Source organism: Mus caroli, unplaced genomic scaffold (genome assembly GCF_978045245.1).
Source record: "Mus caroli unplaced genomic scaffold, Mus_caroli_1 scaffold_1, whole genome shotgun sequence".
Classification (NCBI taxonomy): Eukaryota; Metazoa; Chordata; class Mammalia; order Rodentia; family Muridae; genus Mus; species Mus caroli.
Genome location: NW_028227256.1, coordinates 180,292,970 through 180,310,129, shown reverse-complemented (window position 1 = coordinate 180,310,129; position 17,160 = coordinate 180,292,970). Strand labels below are relative to the sequence as shown.

Sequence of the window (17,160 nt, the reverse complement as noted above, 5' to 3'; positions counted from 1 at the left end):
TGTACCTCTGCATGTACCTGTTGACTACACAGAATACAAGGACAACTAAAGCGTGGAGCCTTGGCTGGCCTCACCTTTACAACTCCCAGGTCTTTACCTTTATTCTAAAATCTGTCAGCAAGCGATGTGCATGCAGAAAAGCTCATGAATCTTTAACACTGTTCTAAAGAGAATGGATTCACAACTCACTTCTGTAACAATGGCATTGCTGACTTATGTATACCGTCTCTTCACACACGATGAAAAGACCTCACTTGGTAAACATCAGACCAAGCTTTCATTCATAACAAGAACTGTTTGTTTTCTTTCTCTTTTCTGAGATACTATCCTACTGTATAGTCCCAGGTTGCTCCCAAAACAAAATCCTCCTGCCTCAACCTCTACAGAGAATGATGGACTTAAGGGAGATCACCAGACATCCTGCAAGGTCATTTCTGAAATAACTTAGATTTTATCCTGATTTGAACTATATTGGGTAAGGTTAAAATCACTGACAAAGAACAAAGGAACTTGAGATTTTAACATAGGGAGGTAATATGAAAACAACTTTGAAAATACTCAAAACTGGAAAACAGAGTGGGATGGGGAGCGCTGACTGTGAAGGACGTGGAGAGAGCCCACTTTTACCTTTACTTTGTGAAGCAGCCCCAGACCTCATATTGGGCAGTGTCTGTATCTTCATTGGCCCCTCTGCTGACTGCATGACCAAGGAACCATCAGGCAGGGCTGGCTTCACGAGCAGCTCGGGTCTGGAGGGCATCCGTGGCATAGTGGATGACTGGATGTAAGGGCCTACAGCAGCCACACGACTTGGGGCTGACACTGCTTGTTGGGGAAGATTTCCATCAGGTGAAACCTTAGTTAAAAAGCACAAATCTTTTAATATTATACGTCTTACTGGATGACTGAATTCATAAGACTGAAATTTCAGGATCAGCACTTTCAGAATTTAGCCACAGAGTCTATAAAAATGTCCCCAACAGATCCACTGCCCATGGAACTCTGCTACAACCTTGCTGCAAGTGTCAGGAAGAAAAGGTAAGCAGCACAGGTAAGAGCTGAACGTGAGAAGCTAACAGATCATCTTTGGTAGGCACAGCACTGCACGGTCCTCTCAGCACAGCTGGATGGATTCTGAAGATGCAGCTTCCCCTCCCCAGGCCCGAGTCCAACAGCCCACTCGCCCACTCGCCCACTCGCCCACTCACTCACCGGGAGATTCTCTTTCTGCTGCAGTGCTGCCTTCTTCTTCCACAGCCGGTCCCTCAGCTCATTGACGCGTTTATCCATGACTGCCACTTCTGAATTGCGCTTATTCAAACACTCCCTCTGTTGTTGCAGTTTGGCATTCTGCTCTTGGTTCAGTTTGTTTCTTAACTGAACAAAACAGGAAGGGGAAAAAAAAGATAACCAAGGAAAAGAAAGAAAAGCACCTTCAGGAGGCAATCACATGGTTAACTATTACATAATATCCAAAAATGTAAGGTGCTCCCTCCTGGTTTAAACTTAATGACATCTGTGCCAGACCACTGGCTGTGGTTATGCCTCAAATTTCCTGTTTGAGGCATCTAAAGTTTATTCTGGACTCCCATTTCCACCCTCCTTAAGGAAAAGCAGCTAAAGTCCAAACGTTATGGTCACTTTCTGCGGACAGCTTCTGTTTCTAGGGACGAGTGCCCACTGCATTCAGAAGGGAGCCACACATACCTGCAGCTCCTTGTAAAGGCGGTCCAGCTCAGCCACGGCCGACTGGTTGTCGTGGTGGCCATCGATCCTGCCGTTCTTCAGCATCTCCAGCTGCCTTGTCAGCTCCTCCACTTTCGACACAGCCAGAACCAGCTCCCTCTGCTTCTGCTGGAACAAGCTATTCATCTGTTCAATCTCCTCCACTAGAGCAGAGAGGGCCGGAAGTAAGAAAGAACTACTTCCCAGGCAGTCGAGCTTTAAAATGAACTTTCTAGTAAGTAGAGAGCTCTCTGAAAATGTCCTAGGAGCAACCTACTTTTAGAAGCAACTGGAATCAACACAGACATCACTAACACCTGCATTTCTGTCTAGATGCAGACATTTGAAGACCCCGAAGAAATTATATAGTGAATATTACATAGTAAACATTAAATCTAAATTTTGGAAATCAAATTTCTTTAGAACTTTTGCTTTCAATTTTGTAATGGCAAATAGTGACTGAATAGAGCCGGGCGTGGTGGCGCATGCCTTTAATCCCAGCACTCGGGAGGCAGAGGTAGGCGGATTTCTGAGTTCGAGGCCAGCCTGGTCTACAGAGTGAGTTCCAGGACAGCCAGGGCTACACAGAGAAACCCTGTCTCAAAAAACCAAAAAAAAAAAAAAAAAAATAGTGACTGAATCACTAAAACATTAATTTTTAATAATATGGCAATACAATAACTAGAGGTACCATATAAACAAAAATATCTTCATTAAATTCTTGATCAAGAATTTAAGAAAAATATAATTTAAAGATATAATTTTAAAATCTTACCAAAAAAAAAAAAAATCAATGCTAACTTCAACCAAGAGGAACTTGCAACATCAAAATTACAGCAAATTATTCTCTTCAAATTTTCTTTAAATACACTTATTCTCAGTACAAATCCATACAAACATCCTGAGTCGCTCTGATTTCTTATGCCAAAATAATTCCAAATGTGGCCTCTCCGCGAGTTACACACCGAGTTTTCCGTTGCTCAGCCTCTTTTGCTCCACATGGCCCTTTAGCGCTCTCACTTTCTTAAGCTTAGCTTCCTGACTTTCAGCTATTTCTCTAAGCCTCTTAAGTTTCTCCTGTTCAGCAGCTTGTTGCTGTTGACGTTGATCTTGCTGTTTTAAAAACTTTAAGCGTTGCTCCTAAAGAAAAATAAAAGAAGCACTTACTGGGCTGTCATTTTAAACAGTCACACTCCCATCTTCAATACAACCTGAGCCAGCCCTTGCACACCAAGACTGGTGCTCTGGTGCTCCTCCAACCCTGCTCTGCTCTCCCACAATCACCTGCGTAGAATCCAAAACACACACTCCTTGGCCCACCGTAGAACCTCGTGGAGAGAAAACCTAAGAATTAGTATTTTTAATCCCAGTGGTTCCTACACACTAAGCACACAGTGATCCTGGAGGCAGTTTTACAAAGACCTGCTTGTAAAACGGGTAGCCGCGTAGTGCTGGTGCACGTGTATACATTGTATATGTGCATGCATGCCAGCATGAAAGACCAGAGGCCAACAATGGGTGTCTCCCTTGATCACCCCTCCCCCTCGTTTCTATTAATTTTTTGAGCTTTGTGTGATGAAGTTTGATCATATTCAACCCTTGTCCAATTCCTCTCAGAGCCATACCTCCTTCCCTACCCACCCAACTTTGTGTCCTTTTTCTTAAAAGAGGGTTTTATTTTTAATTATGTGTGTGAGTATGTGTACATAAATATAAGTGCCTACAGGGGCTAGGGGATTCAGATCCCCTAAAGCTGGAATTATAGGCAGTTATAAGCCACCAGACCCGAGTGTGGGAATAGAACTCAGGCTCTCTGGAAGAGCAGTATATCCTTTCAACTGCTGAGCCTTCTCCCACTTTAAAAAAATCAAGTACAATTTGTGCTGCTCATGTGTTCCTGGCTGGGTGCCTTCCACTGGAGGAGGGCCAACCTACCAGGGGTCATACCCTTAAAGAAAACTGACTCGCCTCTCCCAGAAGCTGTCAATTCGCAACAGCTCCTCAGCTAGGGACTGCATGCCCAACTCCTTTCCCCAGCCTGGGATTTTGTCTGCCTTGAGACTGCACAGGTTTTATGCATGTTGTCATAACTGCAATGAGTTCCTCTATGTAAATGCCCTGTTACATCTGGAAAACACTGCTTCCTTGTAGTCACTGTTTCTAACTCTTAAAGTCTTTTTGTCCCCTCCTCTGCATGGCCCCTGACTGAGCCTTGGGAGGAAGGGGTCACGCAGACAGAGTAGGAGTTACTCAGTGAACCTGCCTGGCCAGACTACAAGGCCACTGTGCTGCAGGGCTCTGCCTGTCTCCATCAGCGTTCCCCTCAGTTCTTCCATCACAGATGTTGCCCGTGTACCCAGCTTTTACACCATGCTGAGGCTCCAAACTCAGCTCCTCTACTTGCTCAGCAGGCACTTCACCAACTGAGCTGCCTCTCTGACCCCAGATGCCATCTGTAAGAAGCTAATTTGGGGCCTGTAAGTAAAAGTACTTGCCTGAGAACTGGAGTTAAATCTCTGAAACTCACTTGGTGGAAAGAGAGCCAACTCACAAGAGTTTTCCTCTGGTCTCCACACTTTTACTATGGTAGAGATATGTGCACCAGCACACACATGCACACACACACACACACACACACAAATGCTAACTTTTAAAAAAAAAGCTAATTTTAAGAAGGAGCCTGGGCTGGAGAGATGGCTCAGTGTTTAAGAACACTGACTGCTCTTCTGAAGGTTCTGAGCTCAAATCCCAGCAACCACATGGTGGCTCACAACCACCCGTAATGAGGTCTGACGTCCTCTTCTGGAGTGTCTGAAGACAGCTACAGTGTACTTACATATAATAAGTAAATAAATCTTGAAAAAGAAAAAGAAAGAAAGAAAGAAAGAAAGAAAGAAAGAAAGAAAGAAAGAAAGAAAGAAAAGAAGGAAGGAAGAAGAAAGGAAGAGGGAAGGGAGAAGAAAGGAAGAAAGGAAGAAAAAGAAGGAAAGAAAGAAAGGAAGAAAGAGCCCATTTGACCTGGGAGACAATGTAAGAAAGGTTATGAATTCAAATTCAGATTCAAATCCAAGCTGAACTAAGAGTTCCCGCGAGACCTTGGACATATTATATAACTTCACCAAGAACAGACATTTGTTTCTACATCTATAATATGGGAATTAGCAATAACAACTATATGTTGCTGTGGAAAGGATTAAATACAGAATATAGATCCTTGAGGAGTATGTTATATATTATAAATGCCATAAGCAGAAACTGTAAAGAGACAAGGGGGTAGGTAATACCTTTAGAAAACTGTAATTATATAATTTAAAATATACTTTTATTACTTTATAATTTTAAACTATTAGTTACAGTATCTACTATTAAGGTAAACATCTCAGAATATGCCTAAAACATGTAAAAAACATGGAATTTCAAAGTGAAGATCTTGAGATTAGAGATTCACTCTGCAATAATCAGCTGTTTATATGAATGCGTGTCTCAGTACTCACTGTGATGGTACACGAGCTTATCCTGAGATTTAGAAAGGCAGAACCTCAGACTCCAAACTGTGACTCACAAATTCATTCTTAAGTAGATCCCAAACTGGACCAAGATGATTCTTAGGTCTAGAGAAGCACTGCACCCCAGGATGGGGACTGTGGTGTGAGGTGCCATGCACGAGTGAATCTGCACCCCAGGATGGGGACTGTGGTGTGAGGTGCCATGCACGAGTGAGTCTGCACCCCAGGATGGGGACTGTGGTGTGAGGTGCCATGCACGAGTGAGTCTGCACCCCAGGATGGGGACTGTGGTGTGAGGGGCCATGCACGAGTGAGTCTGCACCCCAGGATGGGGACTGTGGTGTGAGGTGCCATGCACGAGTGAGTCTGCACCCCAGGATGGGGACTGTGGTGTGAGGTACCATACACGAGTGAGTCTGCACCCCAGGATGGGGACTGTGGTGTGAGGTGCCATGCACGAGTGAGTCTGCACCCCAGGATGGGGACTGTGGTGTGAGGTGCCATGCACGAGTGAGTCTGCACCCCAGGATGGGGACTGTGGTGTGAGGTACCATACACGAGTGAGTCTGCACCCCAGGATGGGGACTGTGGTGTGAGGTGCCATGCACGAGTGAGTCTGCACCCCAGGATGGGGACTGTGGTGTGAGGTACCATACACGAGTGAGTCTGCACCCCAGGATGGGGACTGTGGTGTGAGGTACCATACACGAGTGAGTCTGCACCCCAGGATGGGGACTGTGGTGTGGCGTACCATGCACGAGTGAGTCTGCACCCCAGGATGGGGACTGTGGTGTGGGGTACCATACACGAGTGAGTCTGCACCCCAGGATGGGGACTGTGGTGTGAGGTGCCATGCACGAGTGAGTCTGCACCCCAGGATGGGGACTGTGGTGTGAGGTGCCATGCACGAGTGAGTCTGCACCCCAGGATGGGGACTGTGGTGTGAGGTGCCATGCACGAGTGAGTCTGCACCCCAGGATGGGGACTGTGGTGTGAGGTGCCATGCACGAGTGAGTCTGCACCCCAGGATGGGGACTGTGGTGTGAGGTACCATACACGAGTGAGTCTGCACCCCAGGATGGGGACTGTGGTGTGAGGTACCATACACGAGTGAGTCTGCACCCCAGGATGGGGACTGTGGTGTGAGGTGCCATGCACGAGTGAGTCTGCACCCCAGGATGGGGACTGTGGTGTGGGGTGCCATGCACGAGTGAGTCTGCACCCCAGGATGGGGACTGTGGTGTGGGGTGCCATGCACGAGTGAGTCTGCACCCCAGGATGGGGACTGTGGTGTGGGGTGCCATGCACGAGTGAGTCTGCACCCCAGGATGGGGACTGTGGTGTGAGGTGCCATGCACGAGTGAGTCTGGATATGCAGGAACATAAGACAGTGTCACATGCAAGGGCACAGTGCATGCTGAGAACAGCTACCTGTCAAGACATCATGTCACTATTCCAGCATCCTGGAGCCTCCAGTCACTAAAGGACAGGTTAAGTTAAGGATTCTGAGTAAATAGACTAAGGGCTGACAAGCTAGAGCCTGAAAGTAAAACAAGCTTGCCAAGGTTTTTTGTTTTTGTTTTTGTTTTCAATCAATCAATCTCTCTTTCTCTTTTCATTATCCAGCATGCATAGTTAGGGCAGGGGGTATCTCACCGTAGGAATGTTGGGGTCACAGACATCAGTTACTACACCTAGCTTTACATGGGTTTTGAGATCTAAACTCAGGTCCTCACACTTGGACAACAAGTATATTAATCACTACCCCATTTCCTCAGCCCCTAAAATGTGCTGTTTTGGGCTGGAGAGATGGCTCAGAGGTTAAGAGCACTGGCTGCTCTTTCAGAGGTCCAGAGTTTAATTCCCAGCAACCTCATGGTAACTTATAACCATCTATAAAGAGATCTGGTGTCCACACTGTATACATAATGGATCTTTTTTTTTAAAGGTTTATTGGAACACAGCACACACCTGTGACTACCCCAAAAGCAAAGCTGAGTGAGTGCCACAGAGGCAGAGTGGCAGGCAAAGGCTAAGGCTTTACTATGGAGCTCTGAGGAGCCAACAGAAGCAGCGGCAGTGAGACTAGTTTCCACAATGACTAAGATGTTCCCAGGGCATTTTTTTCTTACTCAAGATCAGGGTGAATAAAGCATCTTTTGTTGCTGGGGCCAAGCAGCAAAACTGACAGTGATGGCGTTAGTAAATGTCGTTCCCACTGCAGCCAGGTGAGCTCCAGGGAAGAAAGCAAAGTGTTCTTTTTAACTCTCCCATTTTTCTGACTCCCAGCATGCGGTAATTAGCCATTATCAAAACCAAAGACGGGGTCAGGCACAGTGGTAGGAGCCTACAATCTCAGCTCCTCAGGAGCCAGAGGCAGGAAGATCACTTGAGTCCAAGAGTTTGAGACCAGAAAAGATAACAGAGACAGACACCTAACTCAAAGAGAAAAAAGAATGGTAACAAAGATTAGGGGTGAAGAAAATCTTGAAGGAGAATGATACAGGGATTTCTGAAAGATGCTGAAGTCACAGAGCAGGTGACTGTGAGAGGCGACTGCTTATGCGCAGAGTGACTGTGAAGTTCCCACAGCGCCACCGCAGTAGTAGGTGATGAGGTTCATGAAGACACTACCTTAGTAGCCAGCATCTGTTGCTGGGCCTCGATCTGCTGCTGCTGGCGAGATGCCATTTCCTGGAGCTCAGCAAGCGTCAGGTCCAGCCTAGGACTGTTAACCTACAAATGGAAACACACCACCAGCTACTTCTATACTATGCTCAGAGATCCCGTTCAAAGGCCTGCTTAGAAGTTCCATCTAAACTAATCATAACAAAGTTATTCAGATATTAATTTTTACTTTAATAGTCACTGACTTGACTTATTAAGATGTAAAACAGACTCATACAGGCCAATGATCTTTTAAGTTGTAAAACTTAAACTAATTGTAAAATTTTAATTACTTAAATAGTTTGGTCAGAAACATAAACAGTCATGATTACTTTGTTCTGTGGTTAACTTACATTAGAACAGTAGACTGTGGCTACATAAATGGTACTCGGGTGTCGTCAGCAACCCCAGGATGATGACATCAAAACAGGATTTAAACATAAACCAGCACTGGCTGGGCCTGGCAGTGCAGGCTTCCAACCCCAACAGTCAGGGGGCGGAAGCAAGAGTCTGACTTTCCAATCCCCAAAAACCAGTCTAGGGAAATCCCAGAACTTAAGATCCAGAGCAGGAGGAGGGCCACAAGTTCAAGACTAGCATATCTATGGAAGGAGGCCCTCCAGGCCAGCCAGGGCTACACAGTAAGACTCTGACTCAACAAACAAACAAACAAACAAACAAACAAATAAATAAATAAATAAATAAAAGAGGCAACCTGCTGTATCTCATATCTCAATTAGACTTATATAAAGCTTCCTTTGGAAAAGTAAACACCAATTTGGGGAAATTATTTGTTAGATTATACTTAGAAATATTTTGCTATCCAAACTACTTCTGCCACCTTCCACTGGCCTCGTCACAGGTAGATAACTAACTGTAAATCAAAGGACAGAACCAGGAGGTTACAGTGGAGAGCAGGCGCTTCAGATACCTGAGACTCTGGCAAAAATTAACTATGAAGTAAAGTAAGATAAGTCAGGAAACTCAGATGGATATTTAAAATTCTGGGCTCTGAAAAGAACACCTTCAAAGATACTTCAATGCATATACAACAGCAAGATCATTAATAAATAATTTTCCATTTTTCTAAAGGTGATTATAGATAGCAACAAATAAAAGCACCAAATATTTCCTGGAAGTTGCCAAATATTTATTTTGTTGTGAATTTATGGTATACTCAGCAATTAGCTTCTTAGAGTAATAGGCATGTAAGAATCTGGGATAGACCTATGAAATATATTTTTAAAAGCTTTTACAGGGACTGAAGAGATGCTCAAGGGTTAATAACACATACTGTTCTAGCAGAAGACTCAAGTTCAATTCCCAGCACCCACAGCAAGCAGCTCACAACTGTGTGTAACTCCAGCTCCAGGTGATCTGATACCCCTCTGACCCATCCCTCTGAAATAACTAATAATTAATTTTTTTACATTTAAAATAATTTTAAGAAAAAGCCTTTAAAAGGGGTCACCATTAATCAGTTGAATAAGAAAATGACAATAAATGAGATACATCATTTAAAAGCATCACTGTGGCACAGAACAAGATAACAAAGGAGCACTTACCCCATTCTCCTTCCTCCGATGCTCACCGGGAACTTTGACTCCATTTCTTTTTACACTTGGATCTTGGGATCTCGGTCCACTCACTAAATACAGATTCAAAAACTGCATTAACATCAAAGTTGACAGAAGTCTATGTAGCGTTTGTTTCTGTTTTACTGCTGTTTGATACGTAGGTAGCTATACTTAACAGCAATGGAGGTTAGGTCTCATAATTAGGCTCGTTTTGAAAATGCAACTATGTGAAACAGTGACTAGCATCAAGGCATTTCACATCCCACCACTCCCTAGGAAGCTGGTTGAGTCACTCAACAATGGTGGGAAGTTACTGTACCTCTGACTCCAACCAACTCACACCATTTACTTATACTCGTTCCTCCTGGTCTGGGCCATGCAGTGAGGGATGGGAAAGAACTTCAGGGGGACCTGCTGGCACAGACCTACAGTCTCAGCTACTCACGAGGCTCAACCAAGAGAAGGCCAGGTCCAAAGCCTGCCTGTCTCAAAATAAAAAGAGGGCTGGGGATCAGTGACACCTCCACAGGTTAATAAGGTGTTTGCTGCCAAGCCCAATGAGCTCTCTGAATTCATGGACCCACAGGATAGAAAAAGAGAACTGACTCCCAGTTTTCCTCTGACTTCCATAAATATGCTATAGTACAACAATATGCACACCATGGAATGAGCACACGTATACACGTGTGTACAAACACATACACACACACACGCTAAATAAATAATAATAAATAAATTTAATTTTTAAAATAGTAAGGGGCGTGGGCTATGTGGAGATAACTCAGTGGTGGTGTGTGCTTTCTTGGCCTGATCAGGATGCTGGTTCAGTGCTTAGCACAGGGTAGGAGGGGTCCGTAGAAGAACTGCAAATGCAATCAGTCCACCTCTACTCACTAACAGTGAGAAAAGCATACACTTCAAGAAGGAAGTCGTTAAAAACAGAACCTGTGGTGTTCTCATTCTTTTATTTACTGGGACATTCTGTGGAAATTCCTGAGTATACTATAAAGTATATCCTCATTAATTTATGAACACTATTTCCATTTCTCTTGATTTGAGAAAGTCTGAAAATTAGTGACTACTCTACTTTTTGACTAATAGGTTTTCAAGCCAAACCAGGTATCTCAGCACCACTCAATGCACAGCAAAGGAAAGGAATATATTTAAACTAACACATATATGAAGTATCAACAAAGATAACTTTTTTTTAAAAAAGTGTTAAACTCATACCCATACTTTCTGAAAATTAAAGCAATCATTACAATTATTTGAGAGATTTTAAGACAAACATTTTTTGAATCATGTCTATTATACCTATCAGGGAACTTAGAACAAATTTTGTGTCAATAAATAAATAAGTAATTATGACTAGCTAGCCTCAGAAGCAAGCATTATATTCAATATGTAATTTTAATAACAGTTTTTAATGCAGTTTGACTCTAATAAAACAACCTAAGTAATCTATCACAGTTTCTCTCTAAGAAAAGCATTTTTCTACAGTATAAATAATTTCTTTTGTCTCAGGGAAAAATACTCAGTTAGCTTTTACTTATAGCAGTTACATAATTAGAGTAAAAAGCAAAAGTTTTACAAGTCATTTCAAACACATTGTGGCCACAGTCGTAGTTAAACAGCATGCACTAGCAGTCTCTTAACCCTCAGCAAGTCTGAACTAAGCGGGGAAGTGGAGACCTCCCCATGGCAGACTGAACAGTCATCTTCTCTGTCCCAGTCTAAGCACTGTGGCACGGGTGTTTGCAACAATGGGCAGGCAAACAGTCCTCTGTCTTACTTAACACTTTTATTTCTCACATTACAGATACACCAAAAGTGCATAATGCACTGTTGGGAGACTACTTAATAATTCACCCAGTGTTGCACACAGCAAGACTTTTGAACTGGGAGATGGAGAGCCAAAATTCAACTTTATTGGAATTCAGAATGTATACAGTAATGTAAATACAGAATAAAATAAAAACACAATACAAATGTCAATTAAAGTGTATTTTTAAAAGAAGGCTTGGGGGGAAACTCTATATTTAAGATAAAGTTACAAACACTAGAGACACTGAAACGCACTTACGTCAGCCTGCTCTGGGTGGGCCAGGCTTGTGTTCTTGGCTCTGCCACTAGGTGTGTGGCCTGACAACGTCACCCTAAGCCTCAGCACCTCTCATCTACAAAGACGTCAAACTAACTCAACTCTAGCTCCTGATACTAATCTTTTTGTTTTGTTTTTTGTTTTTCGAGACAGGGTTTCTCTGTGTAGCCCTGGCTGTCCTGGAGCTCACTTTGTAGACCAGGCTGGCCTCGAACTCTGCCTGCCTCTGCCTCCCGAGTGCTGGGATTAAAGGCGTGCGCCACCACGCCTGGCTGATACTAATCATTTTTAATGTCCAAGCACCATGTGGATACTTGGATTAAAATAACAGTAAATAATAAGACTGGGAAGTTACACTGCCCACTAACTAAGATGTTAGCTACATTCTTACTCCCAAGAAAACGATCCTTAACTTTCCTTTAAAAATCCCAGCATGTTTAGAAAGATAGAGTGATCCTGTTCAACCTGTGGCTTCCCCAGACTGACTGCGGATTCACCTGCGCCTTACAGACGAAGCCTCATCTCAGTGTCTAAAGCACTAGCCGCCCACAAGTTTCCACTTGCTGTACTGCCTCTGCCCTTTCTGTCCTATATCAACTCAGGCCGCAACTATCAGTTACAAAGCCTTTGCCTCCCACTCTCATTTTCAGAGTCTAACCTATAAAAGGGTCTACACCTGAAATTTCATATTTAACCACTCTACTTTTTCATCACTCATTTCTCCCCTACTACATTTGTCTGTTGATCTAATTCTGAGGTTCATCACTGGATACAATCTACTCTTTCCCCATAAAGCCACACTTTCTTCACCCTTCCACTGTGATGGTAGCTAGTGCTAACCACTAACTTGATGACACCTAGATTCACTCATGAAATAAGCTCCTGGCCGTGCCTGTGTGGGAGCACCTCGAGCAGGTTAACTAAAGCTTGAAACTGCTTTAACTGGGCCACTGCTCACTATGAGCGGCCCATCCCCTAGCCAAGTATAAAGGAGAAGTGACCTAAGCACAGGTACTCGTTGCTCCAGCTTCCTGACTGTGAATGTGAGGTGACTAAGTTCCTACCAGTTTGACTTCCTTCCAAACACACTCTACGAACTCTTGACCTGTAAGCCAGGATAAACCCTCCCTTCCCTAAGATGCTTCTGTCAAGTTATTTTGTCACAGCAACAGGAAGCATCACTAAGACACCCATCTGGCCTAGATATCACCTTGCACACACTTTCAGCAACCCTAGGTCAGTCTGTCTTCTAGCACAACCTTGAGCTGCAGGGCAGCACTAGAGGAAAACCACCACCTTCACGTCTCTCATCAGATCACCTCAATGTGTCCTGCACCCTAGTCCTCCAGTATGCACGTGCTCCTCTTCCTAAGAGCTCAACCTGTCCACCCACCTCATCACTCCCACATCTCTCTCCACCCCAGGAAATTACAGGTTTTCAGGTAAGAAACACCAGTTAAGTGTATCTCTTTCCTGCTACTGTTCCTGTTAGGAGATCCAGCTTCCTCCCTTTATCTAAGAGGAGAACCTATCAGTGTGAAGATACACATTTTTAGGGACCCTGCTGTACTGGATAAGCAGTCCTCTTCCTTCCATTTCAGCTTCTTTCCTTGACTCCTTCCTACCACACTGGAGACTAAAACAAGCCTCTGCCTTCTTCAAGCACACTGTATCTCTTTTCTCCACTGTCTAAGAACCCCGCGCTGTTGCTCTAATGTCCTAGCTTCCCTTCATCCCACCAACTCCCCAGCTTCTCCTCCCATGCCTCTGCCCCAGCTATTACGGTGCACAAAACAAAAAGCTCCAACACTAGTTATGATCCACAGAATATTATATACCAATGTCCCTGGTAGGGGGGCGTTCATGACGAAGAAAGAAGCGAACTTCATTCCTTTGACTTCCAAACCGCTGAAGAACATCAAACATCCGTTCGTTATCAGCAACTGGGCGTTCTAAAAGAAAAAAAAATACATTATATACAGGTAAAAGAAAGACAAATACACCCTTGATATAATTTATGTTACAGATACAGGAAGTACTTTGTATTTCACATATTCTTTTCCATCAACAGAACTCAAAAAACTGATATATCACTGATTTTCTACACAATCAGTGTCAAGTCAGTATAAAGCAATAGAAATAATGGGTCTGTGCCAGTTGTTAGGGTCTTAAGAGTCTAATTCAGTGGCTTCTTACTATCTATAGGCATGCAATTTAACTTCTGAGGGTTTCAAAGATTTGTGTGATCTACATAACCAGAGACCCACTCTCACTAATATTAATGCTCAATGAGTCCCTAAACACATGTAGAAAAAAAATTAAAATTAAACGGTCTCAGCTCAAGTTTTAATCTAGTCTTTAATACAGGTTATTTCCTTTTGTGAGAGGGAGTGAGATATACAGATGTGTGCACATGTGGCACATGTGCCCTTCTGCACACATGTAGAGGCCTGAAGCTAACATTAGGATGTCTTTCTCTAGTGGTAGACTTTCCATTCTCCTTATTTTCTGAAACAGAGTCTCTTCACTGAGTTTGAATGTTTGCCATTTTCACTAAACTGTCTGTCCAGTGAGTCCCTGGGATGTCCTCGTCTGTAACCTGTACCCCGGTCAGTAGGGTTACAGAGCTGCAAACTGAAGTCCATACTGTATGTAGCAATCACATGTACCCACACTCAGCCAACTTCCCAAACCCAATATTTAGAAATTATCTGCTTGTAAATAATGTTAACAGTCAAACTTATTCATTTGCAAACAGAAGAATATTTCAATGGGATGATATCTGGCCCTGTTGCACTAAGGCTGCCAACTTTCAAGACTTTTCTAGAAACAAAGAAGACACAGCTAAATACTGCAATAACTGAGAAGAGCCTCAGTAGAAACAGTGTATCCTGAGTTAGAAAGAAATAATAAACTAACAAAGGATTTCCTACTTCAGGAGAGAAAGCTGAATTGAGAAACCCTTATACTGGTTAAGAAGCAAGTGCATGAGCTCGGAGCTCAATGACATCAACAGGATTTGTATGAGAATGTTGACATGGCCTATGAAAACTATACACTTATCAATAATCAGACACCACCTCTCAGTGCCTTAAATAAACAACATGGACAGAGACAGGGCAGCCAGGTATTCAGCAGCCAATTTTGTGACTGAACCCCGAACTTAATCTGCTCTGTTGGAACAAACGACATGCAGTCCTGGTTCTACTTCGAGTAACAGTGATGATATAACCACTTTATACAAAGCATACAAATTCTACAGGGCCTCCACAAAAGGGGGTAAAATTCTGAGTAGACACCCCACTTCTCCCCTAAGCACTACAAACCTGGGAAGGAAGGGGAGGGAAGGGGAGGGGAGGATGGGCACAGGCACTCATCTTTGTCCCTGGTACCCTTTCCTCTGGCAGATGGCACTCGTCCATCTCCACCTCACTGCTGCTGTCCTCACAGCACTGTAAGAGGAACGCGCTACCTGCTTTTTCTCCTGCACTGTGAGGAATCTAAAAGCAGGAAATTTCCATCTCTGCATCCCTCAAAATCTAATTCACTGGCATCCAAGAAATGTTCTCCAAGCAAATGCATGAGCAGGCAGAAAAGATACGAAAAAGGAAGGAGGGAGGGGAGGAGGGAGCGAGGGGAAGAAGAGAGTGAAGCAACAGGAAAACACACTTAAAGCTTTGGAGTAAGGATAGCTTTCTTTTTTGGTTTTGTTTTCTTCAGTTCTGAGGATTATAGGTCAAGTACTAGTAAGCATTGTGTTTCTGGAGTGTGGCTACAATGTGCCCAGCTCCCTCAAGCTCCTCTTGCTGTGATGTCCCCACCATAATGGATGACAACCTGAAGTTGGTTCAAACTATTTTATCATAGCAACAGGAAACTAAGACAATCCCCAACATCAAAGAAGAGAAGGAAAGCATCAAATTTCTAATTAAGGATGCTTTTTGTTGCTGGTGGTGGTTTGGTGTTTCTTGTTTGGTTGGTTGGTTGGCTGGTTGGCTGGTCGGTTTTTTGAGACAGGGTTTCCCCCTGTGTAGCCCTGGCCGTCCTAAATCTACCTGTCTGTGCTTTCCAGATGCTGGGATTAAAGGTGGGTACCACCAATGCTCAGCAAGGAAAACTTAAACATAAAAAATAAATAAACTTCTGAGTACCAAACACTTGACCATAACAATATCGGGAAGCTTCCATCCAACACACTTGTCACCTGCCTTTGTTCAGTGACTTCCTTCTGTTACAGAAAAAAGAAAAAAATAAAAGAAAAAGCGAGAACCTGACCTTCTAAGGTGCAGGTTATCCTGCTGTCTGTAGGTGAACAAGAGCACCCTGCCCCCACCACAATACCAATCCTAGAACCCAAAAGGAACAGAAGATAGCAGAGCTCAAACAGAAAGCCAGGTCCATACCAGAGCCACACCACACTTCGGCTAAATGGCAGTCGTTCTCTCCAGGCTCCTTGCACAGATCCACCACATCTCTGCATATTGTCTCTGGGGTAACAGGAACTTCTGTGAAGTGCTGCTCACTGTTACTGAGGTAAACTGTCAGGAACATCTGAAACAGAAAGAGACCATTACCGGTCTTGTCTGCCCAGGTGGCATTCCCCTTAGATCCTTGCCCTGAAACAAAGAGTGGAGCTGGGGTAGGCCCACAGCACTGGGTCCTTGTCCTTCCCCAGGTACTGCCTGCTGAACTGGAAACCCCACAGGGTAGCCATAGGCAGCCTTCAGATAGAAGGGAAAGCAAGTCTTTTCCTGCCGGTTTCATATGTACTGTTTGTTCAGCAAAAACGGAGCTAGATCAAGACATCAAACAGATCTTTTCATGAATCCTTTCATAGTTGATTAGAGAATGTCATACATGCCTGATGTGGTAGAACATACCAGTCCAAGCTACTCAGGAAGCTGAGGCAGAAGGATTGTTTAGTTCACAAGCTCCGGGCTATAGTTTGCTATACTAATCAGGTGTCTGCACAAAGTTTGGCTTCAATATGATGACCTCAGGAGTGAATGTCACACACACACACTTATGGATGCATTTCTCTTTAGAAGCATATATAAAAACAGAGTAAGCACAGATCCTGAGGGTGGGGAGCAAGAGACAGGAGCCAGGACACAGAGGAAATCTTATTTCTCTATCACATGCATGCATTAACTACTCCTGAAACGTTAAACGGAAATGTTTCAATCAAATCCAATACCTACCCTAAAGTATGTGAATAAGTAGAAATTAGCTAGCATATCAAAACCTACAAGAGCCTGTATGGAAATGTAGTCCATAGGTAATTAAAACTCACTGTAAATCTTTCTCCTAGAAAAATTAAACATCTTAAAAAGCACTGCTACCAGAGAATTCACATTGCTATGCCTGTCAAATTATTTAAAATTTTTGTAAATTCCTGAAGCTGAAGAATCAAACAAGCAGCCAACCAGTTTGATGAATAAAACCCTGTCCATTCAACCCCATAAACACCTACCCCATGGGAGTCGGTACACATCAGTATGAAGAATAACACCTGTTAAAAGGTATCCCACTTTCATGCTGAATGAAGAAAGACTGCAAAGACTATGGGAACTTGTGGGAACCT

General features: G+C 43.6%; 1 protein-coding gene across 1 annotated transcript in view; it reads right to left on the bottom strand.

The window, feature by feature from the left end:
• The window catches only part of Tp53bp2 (tumor protein p53 binding protein 2), a 54,016-nt gene that overhangs the window by 18,157 nt on the left and 18,699 nt on the right, over positions 1-17,160 (bottom strand). The window contains exons 2-9 of the mRNA XM_021163384.2: positions 15,980-16,127; positions 13,415-13,528; positions 9,464-9,546; positions 7,866-7,967; positions 2,691-2,865; positions 1,708-1,889; positions 1,213-1,377; positions 628-856 (exon numbers count right to left, since the gene is read on the bottom strand). Of these exons, the coding sequence (XP_021019043.1) occupies positions 628-856; positions 1,213-1,377; positions 1,708-1,889; positions 2,691-2,865; positions 7,866-7,967; positions 9,464-9,546; positions 13,415-13,528; positions 15,980-16,127 (1,198 nt within the window). The remainder of the gene's footprint in view (positions 1-627; positions 857-1,212; positions 1,378-1,707; positions 1,890-2,690; positions 2,866-7,865; positions 7,968-9,463; positions 9,547-13,414; positions 13,529-15,979; positions 16,128-17,160) is intronic.